This window comes from Elaeis guineensis, chromosome 4 (genome assembly GCF_000442705.2).
Source record: "Elaeis guineensis isolate ETL-2024a chromosome 4, EG11, whole genome shotgun sequence".
Lineage (NCBI taxonomy): Eukaryota > Viridiplantae > Streptophyta > Magnoliopsida > Arecales > Arecaceae > Elaeis > Elaeis guineensis.
Window position 1 is genome coordinate 142,612,764 of NC_025996.2, and position 15,409 is coordinate 142,628,172.

The 15,409-nt window shown below is 35.0% G+C and overlaps 1 protein-coding gene across 3 annotated transcripts in view; it reads left to right on the forward strand.

Moving 5' to 3' along the window:
* LOC105033849 (arabinosyltransferase XEG113) overlaps positions 1–14,924 on the forward strand; it is a 30,217-nt gene extending 15,293 nt beyond the window's left edge. For all 3 annotated transcript variants that reach the window (XM_010908796.4, XM_010908795.4, XM_019846788.3), the window contains exons 7-13: positions 3,693–3,787; positions 3,898–3,951; positions 4,773–4,886; positions 12,896–12,994; positions 13,088–13,207; positions 14,310–14,396; positions 14,512–14,924. In XM_010908796.4, the coding sequence (XP_010907098.1) occupies positions 3,693–3,787; positions 3,898–3,951; positions 4,773–4,886; positions 12,896–12,994; positions 13,088–13,207; positions 14,310–14,396; positions 14,512–14,679 (737 nt within the window). In that variant the 3' untranslated portion in view covers positions 14,680–14,924. The remainder of the gene's footprint in view (positions 1–3,692; positions 3,788–3,897; positions 3,952–4,772; positions 4,887–12,895; positions 12,995–13,087; positions 13,208–14,309; positions 14,397–14,511) is intronic.
* Positions 14,925–15,409: the final 485 nt, after the last annotated feature.

The following is a 15,409-nucleotide window of genomic DNA, read 5'->3' on the forward strand; positions in this document are numbered from 1 at the left end:
AGTCATTAAAGATACAAAATATCCAAGCTACTTGTAGACTCCTAATTGAAGGAGTCTTCACATTGATTATGATCCTCCATTGATCAATGAGACCCTTCATTGCAATTAAATTGTCTATATGTGGTCTCCTGATCAGTGATCACTAATTGATATTACTTTCACTTTGTCGTTTCACCTTTTTTCCCTATTTTATCATATCTGATATCCATCTGTTGGATGTGCAATTTTTGTACATATTAAATCATCATTAACATAGTCGAGAGGTCACAAACAAGGTGAACACTAGAATGATTAATGATCAGATTTAGCAGAATTACGAAATTGATGATGATGCAAACAGCAAACTTGCTGACATGTGATTTAGAAGTTCTACATATATAATGAATACATTGATCAGTCATAAACAAGACTTTGCAAAAGTCATAGCGAATGTGGTCAAGATTTGGAAGGAAGCCTCAAGATGGCATCCTGCGGATGAGCTCCTTGGCATTTCCTAACTTGATCTTACAATCGCCACTATGCTTTCTCTTTTATGTTCTCTTCTTTTTGTCGGTTAATTTATTGTTTTTTACATGTGGTCAGTCATTTTCGTGCTCTCAAATGTATGAGCCACCTCAAGGGTCTATTTTTTTGTAGATAAAAGATTTACTCAAGAAACTATTTTTTTGGATAAGTATTTCCTAGGCAACATTTAGATTGACAAATAATTTACCTATGTTCTTTTGTATTACCATTTTCTTGGATAAGTTGTTGTGATCTATCTATATTTTCCATAATACCCTTTATTATTTAAATATTATATATAATAATATAATATACATAATATATTATATTATTATATTATAATATTATATATTAATATATTATATTAGATTAATATATTATATTAGTATAATATCATATATTATATAATATTATAATATATAATAATATAGTATGATATATTATATGATATTAATATATACTATTATATATAAAACATATTATATTATTATATATTTATATATATATATTTATATATATTATATTATATTATTATATTGTTATATATTATTATAATGTATTATAGTATATTATAATAATATTATATAATATATATTATGTTATATTAATATATGATATTAATATAATATAATATTATACTATACTATATTATATTATATTAATATATATAACAATAAAATAAATGATAATAAATCATTATTTTATTGTTATTGTTAATATTAATATGTTATGATAATATATTATAAAAATAAAATAATATGATTTATTATCATTTATTTTATTGTTATATAGTAATATAATATAATATAGTATAGTATAATATTATATTATATTAATATCATATATTAATATAACATAATATATATCATATGATATTATTATATATAATAATATAGTATAATATATTATAAAATATTAATATATAATATATTAGATTGTTATATTATATTATATTATTATAATATATTATAGTATATTATATTATATTATAAGGTTAAGGGTATATTAGGAATGAATTAAAAATGTTACTTTTTCGATTGATGGGAAAATGATTTAGCCACCTCCTAGGTGGGTAAGATTTTCTCCTATTTCATAAGTAAATGCTATCCATAGGAAAGTAACTTATCCATCTTGAAAAGTCTGAGAACATGGGTAAATTGGTCAATGGGAAAGTTGATTAATTTTTTCATGATATTTATCCATAAAAAAATAGGCTCTAAGTGTTAAGGGAGGTGTGTTTCGGCTGGAGAAATAATACAACAGCCTGTTTATTGCCTATATATTGCAATACATCCATGATATCAACTTTGTACATGGATTGTATGTATAAAAATTTGTATGTGGTTGTCTACTGGCATGTGCAATGCACATTAAGTCTTAAAGGTGATAAAAGATTAAATTTCATTACCATTAGAAAATAATTACATATACAAAATTGAAAAATAATATCAGATGAAGAAAAGACACTTGGACAGAATGCAGGTTCTTATGGTGGTTATTGTGCAATGCATGCACTCACACACAGAGGGAGAAGGGGGGGGGGGTGTGCTCTCCCATAATTACATTCAATGGCATTCTAATCCACTAAGAGAACTGCATAACCAATAGATATAAAGTTTAAGTAAACAGAGTACTTATTTTGCCGAAGTTAACAGACCTAAAGGCCTAAACTAGTTCTTTTCAGTGTTGTATAGATACGTAGAAATGCAATCCTAGGGTTTAATTGGCATGACTCCTGAGAGGTGTATATATTTTTGGCTTCATATTTATATGAAGGTAGGAATTTGGAGTCATTATAAAATCAATTTTACTTCCTAGTGGCTCGAGGACTAACCCTTTCTGCTAAGATCATGAAGTATCTGCATTGCACAGCTTCATTTATATTTGTTCTATTTCTTTTCAAGAAAGCACAGCCCCACCATCATTTATTTTATAGACAGAATTAAAGATGGTGCAGTGAGTGGAAATTCTTAGATTTGATGAAACTGTATTGTTAACATCACTGATAAAGCAAAAAGAAATGATGAAATTACCGATACATTGATTTGTTATCCAGAAAGCACAGCCCCACTATCTTTTATTTTATTGATAGAATTGAAGATGGCACAGCATTGGTGAGTGGAAACACTTACCTTTGATTAAATCATATTGTTAGGATCCTTAGAAGGGCAAAAAAGAGAAGATCCCAATGCATTGATAAGTGAAGTCCGACCACCATCTGCCACCTACTTCCTTTCTTTCCCCAAAGTAGAGACCTTGACAATGTTTTCCCTCCTCAGTCCTCAGTAGGCAAGACTTGTCAACCAAAGCTTCATTGTTCCATTCCCCCTATGTTCTCCATGAATGGTGTGAGTAATGGTGTAAATACTGTGTTGAATCATGGTCTAAAAGTGGTGGTGATGGTCCTAGCAAGTCGCAGCAAGTAATGTAGTCATTTCTCCACCATCAATAGCTGAAAAATATTTCACCAAATAACATTTATATTGAATTTGAAGCCAGGGCTTGCATTTTTTAGAAAAAAAAACAATTTGACACATTCAAAACTGTCAAAATCCAGATCTGTCAAAAATCAAGAGAGATATCCATGAAACAGTAGAGTATGCCAGTGCTGGTTAAAACATCCCTTCATGCTGGCTTTGGCTGATACCTACAGGAGCAAATTTGGATGCAATATAGGTATATAACTTGTTCTTCAGTTGTGGGATTTATTCCTTTCATCCCCCTCCCCAGAACTTGCAGTGGCAGGAGCCCCGTGGCATGTTTTTTGTTTTATTCTGCTTCATGTTGATTCATGTAAAATAGTTTCTTTCATGCTTAATTGAATCCTAATTGCAAAAGAGGCATTTCAAAGGAAACTCTTTACAATTTTCATTTTTAGGGGGGTCCCTTTGCTTAGTTAAAAGATATTCAGAATCAATAATTCTTTCATGTCCCATTATCCACAGACTCTTGGACCTTAAGAAGGATTCTGAGTTTGACTGTTAATGAAAAGAACACCGCAACCACTGATTAGTACTGAACTCAGGAAAAAAATTGATGAAAAACTCAAACTTGTCCTACTACATCATAAATTATCTCCTTATGCTCACATGGTTATTTTTCTACAGTACGCATCCTTATATTTTGTGCAGACTGAATCTTGTAGCAGTTCCTATGGTATTTTTGACTTGATGGAAGACTTTTCACAGGAGGTTTCTTGACATTTAAACCAAATATTCCGAAGAGCTTGTTGCTAGATGGCCCACATACCGTTGAATCCCACTTTTCATTAGTCAATTATCAAGTAAGATTGACTTTCATTTTAGTAAAATCCATCATATAATATAAATAGTTTATGATAAGTGATCAAGCAGTCCAATATATATATATATATATTTTGCTGTCAATTTCCAGTTGAAGCAGATAAGGACTGCACTTGCTATTGCTTCATTATTGAACCGGACATTGGTAAGTGAGATTTCTCTTGCTACAAATGATACTTGATATTCATTTAAAAGTTTCTCTTTTCCTATTATTCTTTGGTCTTACTGTTTGAAACCTATTAAAAATCAATAGCTCTATGTCAGATTGTAGTTAACTTTGTAAATTAATATTAGTTGCATAAATGTTATTTTTCCCCTTTAGGTTTCAAACAATGCATTCCAGCATCTGGATGCATGCTCGCAGATACCACCTGTTGATCCATCTCTATGTTTTGGTAACTGGAATTTAGTGGTGTTAATCTTGTTCTTGCTTGTTCATAATAAATCCTAATCAAAGTCATGATATACTTCTTTCTTGAATGGTCTTCAGGTTTGCTGTGAAAGCTGATAAACTTCTTTGCACCTGATTCCTTAAAATAAACATGATTTGAGGCATAGCGACACTTCTTTATAAAAAGATATTCACAAAGCATATTTACACAAATTTATGTAGTTACCGTTTGTTTGTTTTTAGATGAAGAAATGTTTTGCTTTTTATTGTCTCATCACTAGTGTAAGGCACTTCAATCTTGACAAAATTATGAATCTGTTATTTTTCATTTTAAATTGCTGTTGTTAAGAGCTTTAATACCATTGTTGAAAAGATATGAAAAGGTTTATAGTTCTTCCAGCAGCATAGAAATACCTAGCATGTGGAGTTTGATGAAACGCCTACTCCAAGAAAGTTAAGGAATATTATGTTTGACAACCTTGATATGGAGCATGCTTCTTCAGATAATTTATCGTCATATGTATTTCTATTAGAAATACCAAAAGTCTGACCTGCTTCTTTGTTCATTTCTTTAGGTAATGCCTCCATTATGGTGCAGGTTGGACAGAATGTGGTTTGGACACCCTGGAATTATGATAGGAACAATGACCAGGCAACCATTTATCTGCCCTATGGATCATGTATTTGAGGTACTTAATTTGTTAGATATATTCTTCTACTTGTTTGTGTAGACTGCACTGCTTATCTTGTATTCTCCTGACATATTATTAATGAGAGGGCATGTTTCAAATCTTTTTTTTTAAATTTTTATAGGTCAGTGGACAATAGAAGTATTTTATCACTTATCCAACTCTTGCTCCTTAACTTTCAACTTTTGAAGGATCAATAAATAGTTAGCGGTATTCTAGTTGCTGGAAAATGCATTATTAGCTTTGCACCAAAGAATTTGAGCCATTAGCTTATAGTTAATTAGGATCTTGAATCCAAGACATCTGTTGGGAGATAATTCAAATTAGTTAGTTTAGACCAATTTATGTGTAGAGACCATGGAAAAATATAGATTTTTCTTGTTTAAGTGAAATTATTTTTCCATAGGTATGGATGACATAGCATATACCGGTCTTGAAAGAAAATTTTCCTGGTTAAATCTCTCAAAGTCAGCTTCTATAAGAATGCTTTGGTAGTTGCTTTGTCATAAAGCCCCAAAAATTGTTATGCAATGGAGTTTGTCATGAGTATTTTTTGGAGGTGAAAAATTGCAAAAGTGTATCATTGACTTCACCTGATTGGTAATCTGCCCAGTCATACTGCATCCTTCACACTTTTCTCAAGCCCAGGCAATTAATAAGCAATGCATGGGGAGGAAATTGTAACATCCCGCTATCATCCTCATAATTAACCATAGTTTCATTTGAATAATGAGGATGCATGGGAAAAGTGAATACCTTGTTGATCATCAAACCATCACTGGAAGGGCTGCTAGAGGCACAGAAAGTTGATGTAATACATGCCATGGTCTATTTAATCCATAATGAACGTATTTGCTGCATGATCTGATCCTCCACGTGCCAATTGAACTGATCATAACCCTTACTCATGTCTGACTTGATAGCTGTAATTATCACCTTAGCTTGACTTATGGTGTCTTTGATTGGAAAGTGGAGCATAGGTGGAAAATGGCCACATTCTGAAAGCAGAACTTTATGAAAATGAACTTTGGAAAAGTGGGCACTTTGGCAATTTGGTTTAAGGGTTACTAAAGTGCACTTTAATGAAGTTTTAAAGCATATATTGTTTGAATAAAGTAATATTTTTTATTATTAACTATTTAGAATTTTAAAATAACATTATTTAATAAATAGTATCAATAAATGGATTGAAACCGAAGAAATCCAGCAAATGTGTTCATCGAATCATCCCGAACCGGACGGTTAAGGACATTTTGAGCGATACCAATTGCAAATTGGGATGGTTTCGTCGGCCAAGTCGGAACACCCGATAAGGGAGAGGGATAGAGAGGAAGAGAGAGAGAGGGGAGGGAAAAGGGAATGACGTTATTGGAGGCTAGCGGCAGCCCATGGAGGTTGTCGAAGGGCTGTAGAGGGCTGTAGAGGCCTTCGTGGCTTGATGTCGCTTGATAGGATGTTTAATCGAGAGAAATAGAGAGAGGAGCGATGGTATCAGATAGAGGCGCAGCCGGTCATAGCCATCGGGCAGCAGAAAAAGCACGAACGGAGCTGCGGCCATGGAACCGGGGGGACCGCTCCTATTTATCGCTTTTTTTAAAAAAAAATGATGATGAATAGTGAAGGTGAAGCCGACAAATCCATTGCCGGCTTCATTGTTTAAGGATTTTTTTTAAAAAATCGAAGAAACAGTGAAGCCGGTAATAAGTGTGCCAGCTTCACCGTGGTCGTATTTTTTAAAAAATCCCATAAAAGAGAGGTGATCATCCTTGTTTCACGCTTGCGGAGTCGCAGGCCGCGGCTTCACCATCCGGTGGCCAGCTACGACGGCCTATCCGGCGACTTCTCTTTTTTTCTTTTCCTCTCCCCTCTCTTTCTATCTCTATCTGTCGATCGAGATTTGGCGGAGGAAGCAGAGGCCTTAGCGGCCCTCCGAGTGCGTCCGTAGCTTGCCTGTGGCCACTGCCCCTCCAACCACCCTCCCCCTCCCCCTCCTCCCTTCCCTCTTTCTCTCTTTTCTCTCTTTTTCTCTTTTTCTATGTTGGTTTGCGTCAGTCCGATCCAGTATGAGTCTTAGTTGCGATTTTGTGGACCTTGGCTAGTAAGAATAAAATATTGGCATCAACGGGGAGGTAAAACCATAGATCGCTAATCTGTGGCCTTTCATACCTTGGTATGGAGAAAATCACTAGACCAGATGTATCGAAGCTATAGGCCATGGAATGCCGTATCAAACCAGACCGGCCGGTACACCCTGTACCGAGCCAGACTGGCAGGGAACTGGCACAGTTCGGTCGGTTCAAACGGTATACCAACAGAGGAGGGAGGAAAAGAAAGGAAAAGTGAGAAAAAGCGAGGAGAGGGAGGGAGGCCGGAGCTGCTGGAGGTCGGCAATGGCCTATTGCGGCCACCGGAGGGCCGCAAAAGCATCCGTGGCTCGTCGGTTCGTCCGATAGGGCTTTGAAATAAGCGAGAAAAAGAGAGAGAAGGGGGGATATCACCGGAGATGGGAGCGGACGGCGTCGCAGATGCGGGCTTCACCAAGGCCGGAGGAGGGAAGCGAAAGCGGCACTGGTGGCGTCGCGGTCAGGGAATAGGGGCTATCGCCCTTGTTCATGCGACTCCCTTTTTCTAAAAACGAAGATCAACAGTGAAATTGATAAATCATTTGTCGGTTTCACTGTTTAAAAGGGATTTTAAAAAATTAAAATCAATGAAGCTGGCAAACTATTTGCCGGTTTCACTTAAGTTTTGGTTTAAAAAAAAAAAATCGTGAAACAAGGACGTCGTCTCTGTTTCACGCCCGCAGCGCTGCGTGCGTGGACTGCGCCATCCGGCGGCCCCGCCCCGTCCTTCCCCTCCTTTTCTTTCTTTCTCCTTCTCTCTATCTCTTTTTTTCTTCTCTCAGTTCGAGTTTGGTGCCTTTGTCGGTTTGCTGCCAATTCGATACGGTACGGAACCATATCGAACCGTACCATCGGCCAGCCGAAACGGCTGTCAGTACCGAGACGGCGAACCTTGCTATAGGCAAAAGTCAAGTTGGGGAAAAAGTGGCAAAGGTCACTGTCTACTATGCAGCCTAACACCGTCCATCGAAGCCGGAGTGAAGGATACGGACAAGATTATGGTCGGGCTTGAGGAAGGTTTAGCAACTTAGCAAGAAGTTTGAAGTTGAGAGGAGAACACGGGGGAGGTGGGGGGCTCAAGTAGGAGGTGACTGTATTTGAGGAAGAGGCGAAGTGGGGGCTGAAAGTGAGACCGCCATTTTCCTCTTAAAGGTCTACTTTCAATGCCTTTAAGTCGAGGCAGGCCCAAAGTCATGTTAACCCCTTCCTAGTTGTTTTTAGGATTGTAACTTTAGGGTTCAAAGTCACTTTCATTTTTAACTTTCTGGTCCAAACTCTCAAAAGTGAAAAATTTCACTTTTGAGACACTGCTTTCATCCACTTTGGGGCTAATTTAGAAAAGCCCTTGAGTAATGAAGAATATTAGGAGTTATGGTAGCTTAATCTCTATCTATCAGCCCATAATGAAAGCATCTGGTATCTCAGCATTCCAAATGCGGAAATGGGATGAGTTGGGACATGAACTAAGATGATAGGATATGGGACATCCATTGTCCTCAGTGTCACTATTTAAAATCAAGAAGGGATATGGACCAGGATGATGGGATATGTGACATGGACCAAGTGCCCTGTTCCATAGAAAACCTGAGATGACCCTGCCCCTTGGTATTTAAAACCTTGAGATTAGCTTCTCGAGATGACTGAAAATCTATGAACTAAAACACTGCAACTATTTTATATATTTTATCGAAAAAGACCAGCTGGCTATTAGTCAGCAACCACCTCTGGTACCCTTCTTTTGGAAGTTAACTAAGGGTGTGCAAAAAACCAGCCAAACCACGAACCTGACCCGAATTGGTCTTATTGGTTTAGTTTCTATTGTTTTTTTATAATTCAGTTTGGTGTCGGTTGACAAAGTCTTGAACTAAAAAAATTTGGTTTGGTTTTGGTTTGAGTTTTCAAAAACCTGATTCAAATCGACCCTCGGTTGACAAAGTCTTGAACTAAAAAAATTTGGTTTGGTTTTGGTTTGAGTTTTCAAAAACCTGATTCAAATCGACCTGATCCAACCCATATGTATATATATAAAGATATGTTTTCAAACCTACCCAACCTGATCTGACCCGACTCCTCTGTGTGTGTGTGTGTGTATTTCAATTTTTCTTATATTTTCTCTTATATATAAAATAAAGCCCATTTAGCCTACTTCATTGAATATCAATCTATAGAAACCAGGATTTTTTATATTTAGACTTAATCCAGCCCATTTAGCCCAACCCATTGAACATCAACCTGATAAACCAAACAGAAATTCTCAGGTCGGTTTCAGGCAGTTCTCATAGATGGTCAGTTTTGTTTCATTTCGGTTTTGAAAACCGGGTTAAATTAGTTTGGTTTCAGTGTATCTCCAAAGAAACCCCACTGGACACATGCATACCCAAAGTTAAACATATGGCCTGGTTTCATGTTAGTAGCAAGTCTCTAATCTTGCAAAAGCCTTTTATTGCCTTTATGATATACTGCTGATGGCATTGCAATATTTCTTAAAGTTTCAATTGGAAATAGATTGAGCCTGGTGCTCGTGCACAGTTATCGCTACATTGTGCAATTCGGCTGATGATTTGACCTTTTTTCAGCTCTCCTAATATAAAATTATTTTTCTAAAACTCAAGTGCTTCTGCTAAAATGTTTCAGTTTTCTCTCTTTCAGACCACAATTTTGAGTAATGCGAGTTGAGAACTTTTTCAGTGTGAGGAGTTCAACCACAAACTTGTCCATGTAAACTATCTATTGTGTACATTTTAGTCTTGCCTTTTTTCAATTCCAGTCCAACAAAATAATTCTGTAACTTGAGCTCCACTTCTTAGCCACTTGGTCTATGTCTGTGTGCCCAGAGTCTTCTGGCACACTTTGGCACAAAGAAGGTTTGGTAAACTTGGCCTTTGTTTTTTCTTTGCAGTAAGATTCAAATTCACCCATAAGTGAGGGTTTGTTATTTAAGTAGGTCCAAGACTTCCAATAGACTCAAGAATCATTTATTGATAACCCCTTTTTGATTAGGGATTATCCAATTAATAAACTTTACACAATTGCTAGCTGATACAAACATAGATTTATCAACTTTTTTTGCTTTATATATAATTTCAGAAGGTAAAAGTCAATATGACATCGTTTTGGATGAATGTCAATATAATGTCAAGTTCGAATTAAAAGTATGCTGAATATGATGAAATTAAGAGAATTGAAGTTTCATTTTCAAATACATCATGTAGATATCTATTTTAGATTAGGATCTTTTGAATTTAATGTGTTCTTATGTATTTTTTTTTTTTTTAGTTCATAAATCATCATAATTATTTTATTTGAACAATATCATTATACTTAAAACTTGGGAAAATGAAGTTCAAATTATATTGCCAGTTAAATTTAGATTTCTTTTTAAAGCAATGCTAATAGCCCATTTTTATCTTAAAACCATCATATTATTCTTTTTTCCAAATTTTATTAATTCCTAGTTGCTTTTGAAGCATAATCTAAGCCATACTTAATGTTTAAAAATCTTTGGTTTCTTTTCATTAATAGAGTCTAAGACTCTTAATCAATATAAGATCAAGATCTTACACCACATAATGAATTCAAAGATTTCATTTTGAACAAGTCTTTGATTTCTGAAGTAGAACCAAAAGTCTACTTCATGTTTAGAGGCAGTTATCCTCTATTAATGGAGTTCAAAACTCCTTATCCTGTGGGAATTATGAAACCAGAATATCTTTTTAAATGAGATCTGTTAACTTCTAGTCAAAGTATTATTGAAGACATTCTTTATGTTAAGCAGGATTTAACCTTCAGTTGATGGAGTCCTGTACTCCTTCTAAGAATAGGATCTAGATTCTATAATTATGAGACTTAAGTTTCATTTCAATGAACTCTGTTGACTTCTAATCGAATTATGGCCAAAAGGCGCACTCCTTATTAATGGAGACCAGGACTCTTTATGAAAACACAATAAGGATCCTATTTAAATTTTGAGAATGGAATCTAATTTTGGATGAGGCTAATTGAATATGAACAAAGCCATACTTCATGTTAAGGGGTCAATGACCTCTATGAACAGAGGCTTGAGACTCTTTTATAGAAGGGAATAAGATCCTTACTTCAGTATTTGGGCTAGAAAAATGAGAAGAATAGGGTGTGGCATCTCACTTTTTCTGAGAGCGGAAGCATGATTTCGAGAGAGAATCATAGCAAAAATTCTCATATTCTCTAAGAGAGTATTTCTAGAGGATTTCATGATAACCACCTGTCAACTCTTTACTTGTTAGTTGGCTATTCTCCTTATCGTCTGATTATAAGATGGCCTCTTCAGATGAGTAGTTGCTCCCATCTTCAAGGAGCAATGATGTATTTCTTCTAATGCAATAAACCCTAAGAAACTGCTTGGGGATTACATCATGACTAGATCCATTAGATTATAAGTATTGTGTCCACCATCATTAGATTGTAGGCATCTTCCATTAGATGTAAGCATAGTTTCTAAAACATTGGATTTTAAGGGTACTTTTTATAGCCTAAGTTATTCATTGACTAAAATAAATCCCATCCACTTATTCATCAACAAGGCCTCTAGAGCCATCAGATTATAAGTGCATTTAGTTAATGAACAAAACAACTTAATCTGATCCACTAACTTATCCCCAAGGCTTTTAGAGCTATTGGATAATTAAGTGGTTTTAGTTAAATGAATTAAACGACTTAATCTGGTCCCTTGATTGATCTGCGAGTGTTTTAAATGCACTGGATTGTAAATGACTTAAGTAAATCAAATGACTTAACCTGGTCCTTTGATTGATCTGCAAGAAGAGTTATTGGATCACAAGTGACTTTGGTTAAATGAACTAAATGACTTCACCTGTTTCATCAATTGATCTGCAAGGCTTTTAGAGCCATTGGATCATAAGTGACTTGATTATTTGAACCAAATGACTTAATTTAGTCCATCAATTGATGCACAAGGCTTTTAAAGACATTAAATTGTAAGTTAATCTGGTTTTATGAACTAGACACTCTAATCTGTTCCATCTATTGATACGGAGGGCTTTTAGAGCCATCGGATCATAAGTTCGTTTGGCGAAACGAGCTAGACAAATTTTTCTAGTTTGTCTATTGATCTGCAAGGCCTTCACAACTGTAGGATTATATCTTCTTTTTGTTAGATATTAGTGATATGGCCTCATCTGGTCCATTCATCCATTTATAGGCTTTTTCCAGCCATTGGATAATAAGCTTCTCCTATTAAAATGGATAATGTGAGCAAATTCAAGCCATTTATCCATTAAGAGGATCCTAATAACCATTGGATGAAACATACACACACACATGCACGCACGCACGCACACTGGAAAAAAAGGATGACTAAAGATACAAGAGATACCATCTATTGTTTGAAAAGTCATTATATCCATTGGATTTTAAGAATTTGGTCGCAAGATTCACCATATACATTTACATTTTGCTTTACATTAGGATAAAATCATGTTTCGCATCATTTTTGTGTAACATAAAATTTTCTTTGTCTGATGATAATGTGCTGCATATAAATGTTTATTTTTTTTCTTTTTTTTTTTAATAGTTTGATATTGTTCTGAGAAGCTTATTTTAAGGGATAATATACTTAGTGTAATTATACTATCTTCATGCTTAATATTTTTTTTAAAGAGAGGATGATTCATAACATTGTAAACAGTAAGCTAAATAACTTGCATGAACCAGATGATTTTTATGGCTATGGAAAATTATTCTGCTTTGAGATATCATTGTAGTAACTGATATTCAGAGTTCTGCTTTTATATATTTTTCATCTTTGTTCAGCCATTTTCTTCAAATTAAAATTCTTGCAGTGTCGGCTGTATCTATTTTCTCATTATAAGAAAGCATGTAAATGCACAGGTGAATATGATGCTGAAAGAACTTCCTGAAGCAGAATTTGGCCCTAGAATTGATTTTAGAGAGTATTCCTTCCTTCAGAATCCATTGGTCCTGAAAGAGGTAAGCAAATGAAGCTATTTTAGACTCAAAAACAGTGTACAGCTGGTGTATTTCTTACATATCAATACAATTCACTTTTCCCAATGACTTTAGGTAAAGGAGTCACTACTTGAAGTTCAACTTTGTGATGACCGTTCTGCAAAATGCCAAATAGCCAATGAAACAACCAGACGAGGAGTTCTTCGATTTCCAAAGCATAGCACCCAACAGATGGTAGTTGCATATGCCACTTTATTTATGCTTCTGAAAATTTGCATGGTCCTTAACCCCCCAAAAAACAGAAAAGTTTGCATGGTACCTATGGCTATTGAGTTTTAAATTTGGTAGCTCGTTTAATTTATGATGACATTTCTTGGAAAGTCAACTAAAAAATTTCTTTCTCAATAATTACTATATATATATATATATATATATATTTTTTTTTTTTTTTTTTAATTTATCAACTAATGAAACTTGTATGTAACCTTGCATGGATGCAGTGTTGGATATGTACAAGGCATAGAAACTAGTCGTAGAAGCTGACACGATAATACATATCCTTTTGTTTGTTTAGATACTAGTTCATTTTAGTTTAACTTTAATAGAACTTTAATTACAACTTAGAAAAATAAAATTTAAAAGTCTAACACTTTATGAATCATTCCCCACTTGTTTGCTTGAAACTATTGGATGTGCTTTAATCATCATTTCTTGTTAAATTTGTTGTTTATGTGATGCTCTTCTCATTCATTTATGGTAATAAAATAGAAACATCTACAAAAATATTAGCACTTTGCACCCTGTTCTCGAAGCACGAAGTGAGAGTTGTGTCTATAAAAGTCAATTGTTGTGAGAGAGATGTATTTACATCTTGCTGTTCTAAATCCATTAATATCTTTGATTAATGTGCATTTCTACCACAGAATTTACTCCAAAAAGAAAGTATATTGCATGCAGAATTCTTTAAAAATTTTAGGAGCTTGGAACCATTACAACATACTTCCATTAATCCGATTTATTTATCTTATTCAGTGGAGTAAATAATACTGCCAAAAAGAAAAAAACAGAAGAAGCTTGCCATTGATGAGATTCTGAACTGTAACTAATTGGACAGAAAGTTGTGCCTTTGAATAGCTGATCACTGTCTTGTTAGATACTTAACCACAATACTGTATGGATGAGTTAATTTTCTGAAGGGTAATATATTGTTCATCTAACAGACTGGGTGTCCTTTTCATTTTAATATGAGACCAATGGCTTACTCAACAAATCCAAGCACTTTTGGTTCTATGTCAGTTTGAGTAGAAGCCTGACCGGAGGGTGTTTTGCCATGCAGTTCATACAAGTTTTCTCCTTATACAAAGATGTGAAAGTCCTACAGTTCTCGTCGATGGAGGATGTCTTTCAAGGATTCACGGATGAAGTAAGCTGATTATATTCTCCTTTTTTCCTGCGATTCTTAGGCATTTTTTTCTTTTTAATTTTTGCTTAAATGCACGAGGTGTTCTGAACTATGTGCCATGGTAATGAATGATCAGGCAAGGGAGGAGAAGTTCAGAAAGCGTGTGAAAAGATATGTGGGCCTGTGGTGCTGCGTAGAGCACCGAGATCGTGGCCATATATATTATGATATGTACTGGGATGAGAAACCTGGTTGGAAACCAGAGCCACCGCAAACTAGGGAAGATGATCGGCCACCTTGGTAGACAGGAAGTTTAAAGTTCGATATACATAATTGATAAGATGAGGAGAAATGATAATTTATACTTTCAGTGGCTTAACCATCACCATTCCCACCTGACCTGTCTTTTCCATTCTATGGCTGCGAGGAATTATTCATACACATTTTCGTGCTTAAAATGCTACTTGCTGTGAGATAAGGAGGTTTTGTATATTAACATTACAAATTTTGGCATTTAAAACCATAGAGAAAAAACAGTCAAGAAAAATATATTGAATTGTTTATCCGAAAAAGAGTCAAGAAGAACAGCCAGCCTGTTTCTTCAGCTGGTTCGGTATACCGTCTGGAGGCAGGGGTTCTGTTTGTAAAATGTCATATACACTACTAATCTTTATTGTTAAATTATAGTCTATCAGCAAAACAGGGCAACGTGGCTCCAAGGCTTGCTGCAGCATGACTTATAATATCGGTTCATGGATATTACCTTAGAAAATGTATAAATTACAAGTGTACATATGACTGAAATTGATATGGCAGTTTGTCTTGAAAGGTTTGCGTGGCGTATTGGACGGCCACAAGGTAGGTACACTTGGATTTCTATAAACCTCAACGTCAGGATGCCGATATAAAAGGCAACAACAAAGGGACAGAAAGGTTGTACGGAAATGGACGGCATGCGTTACATGCTACCACTAGTTTGGTAGTTGATACATGCATATCAAAAATTAGAAAACCACTTAATAATTATCAGCCTA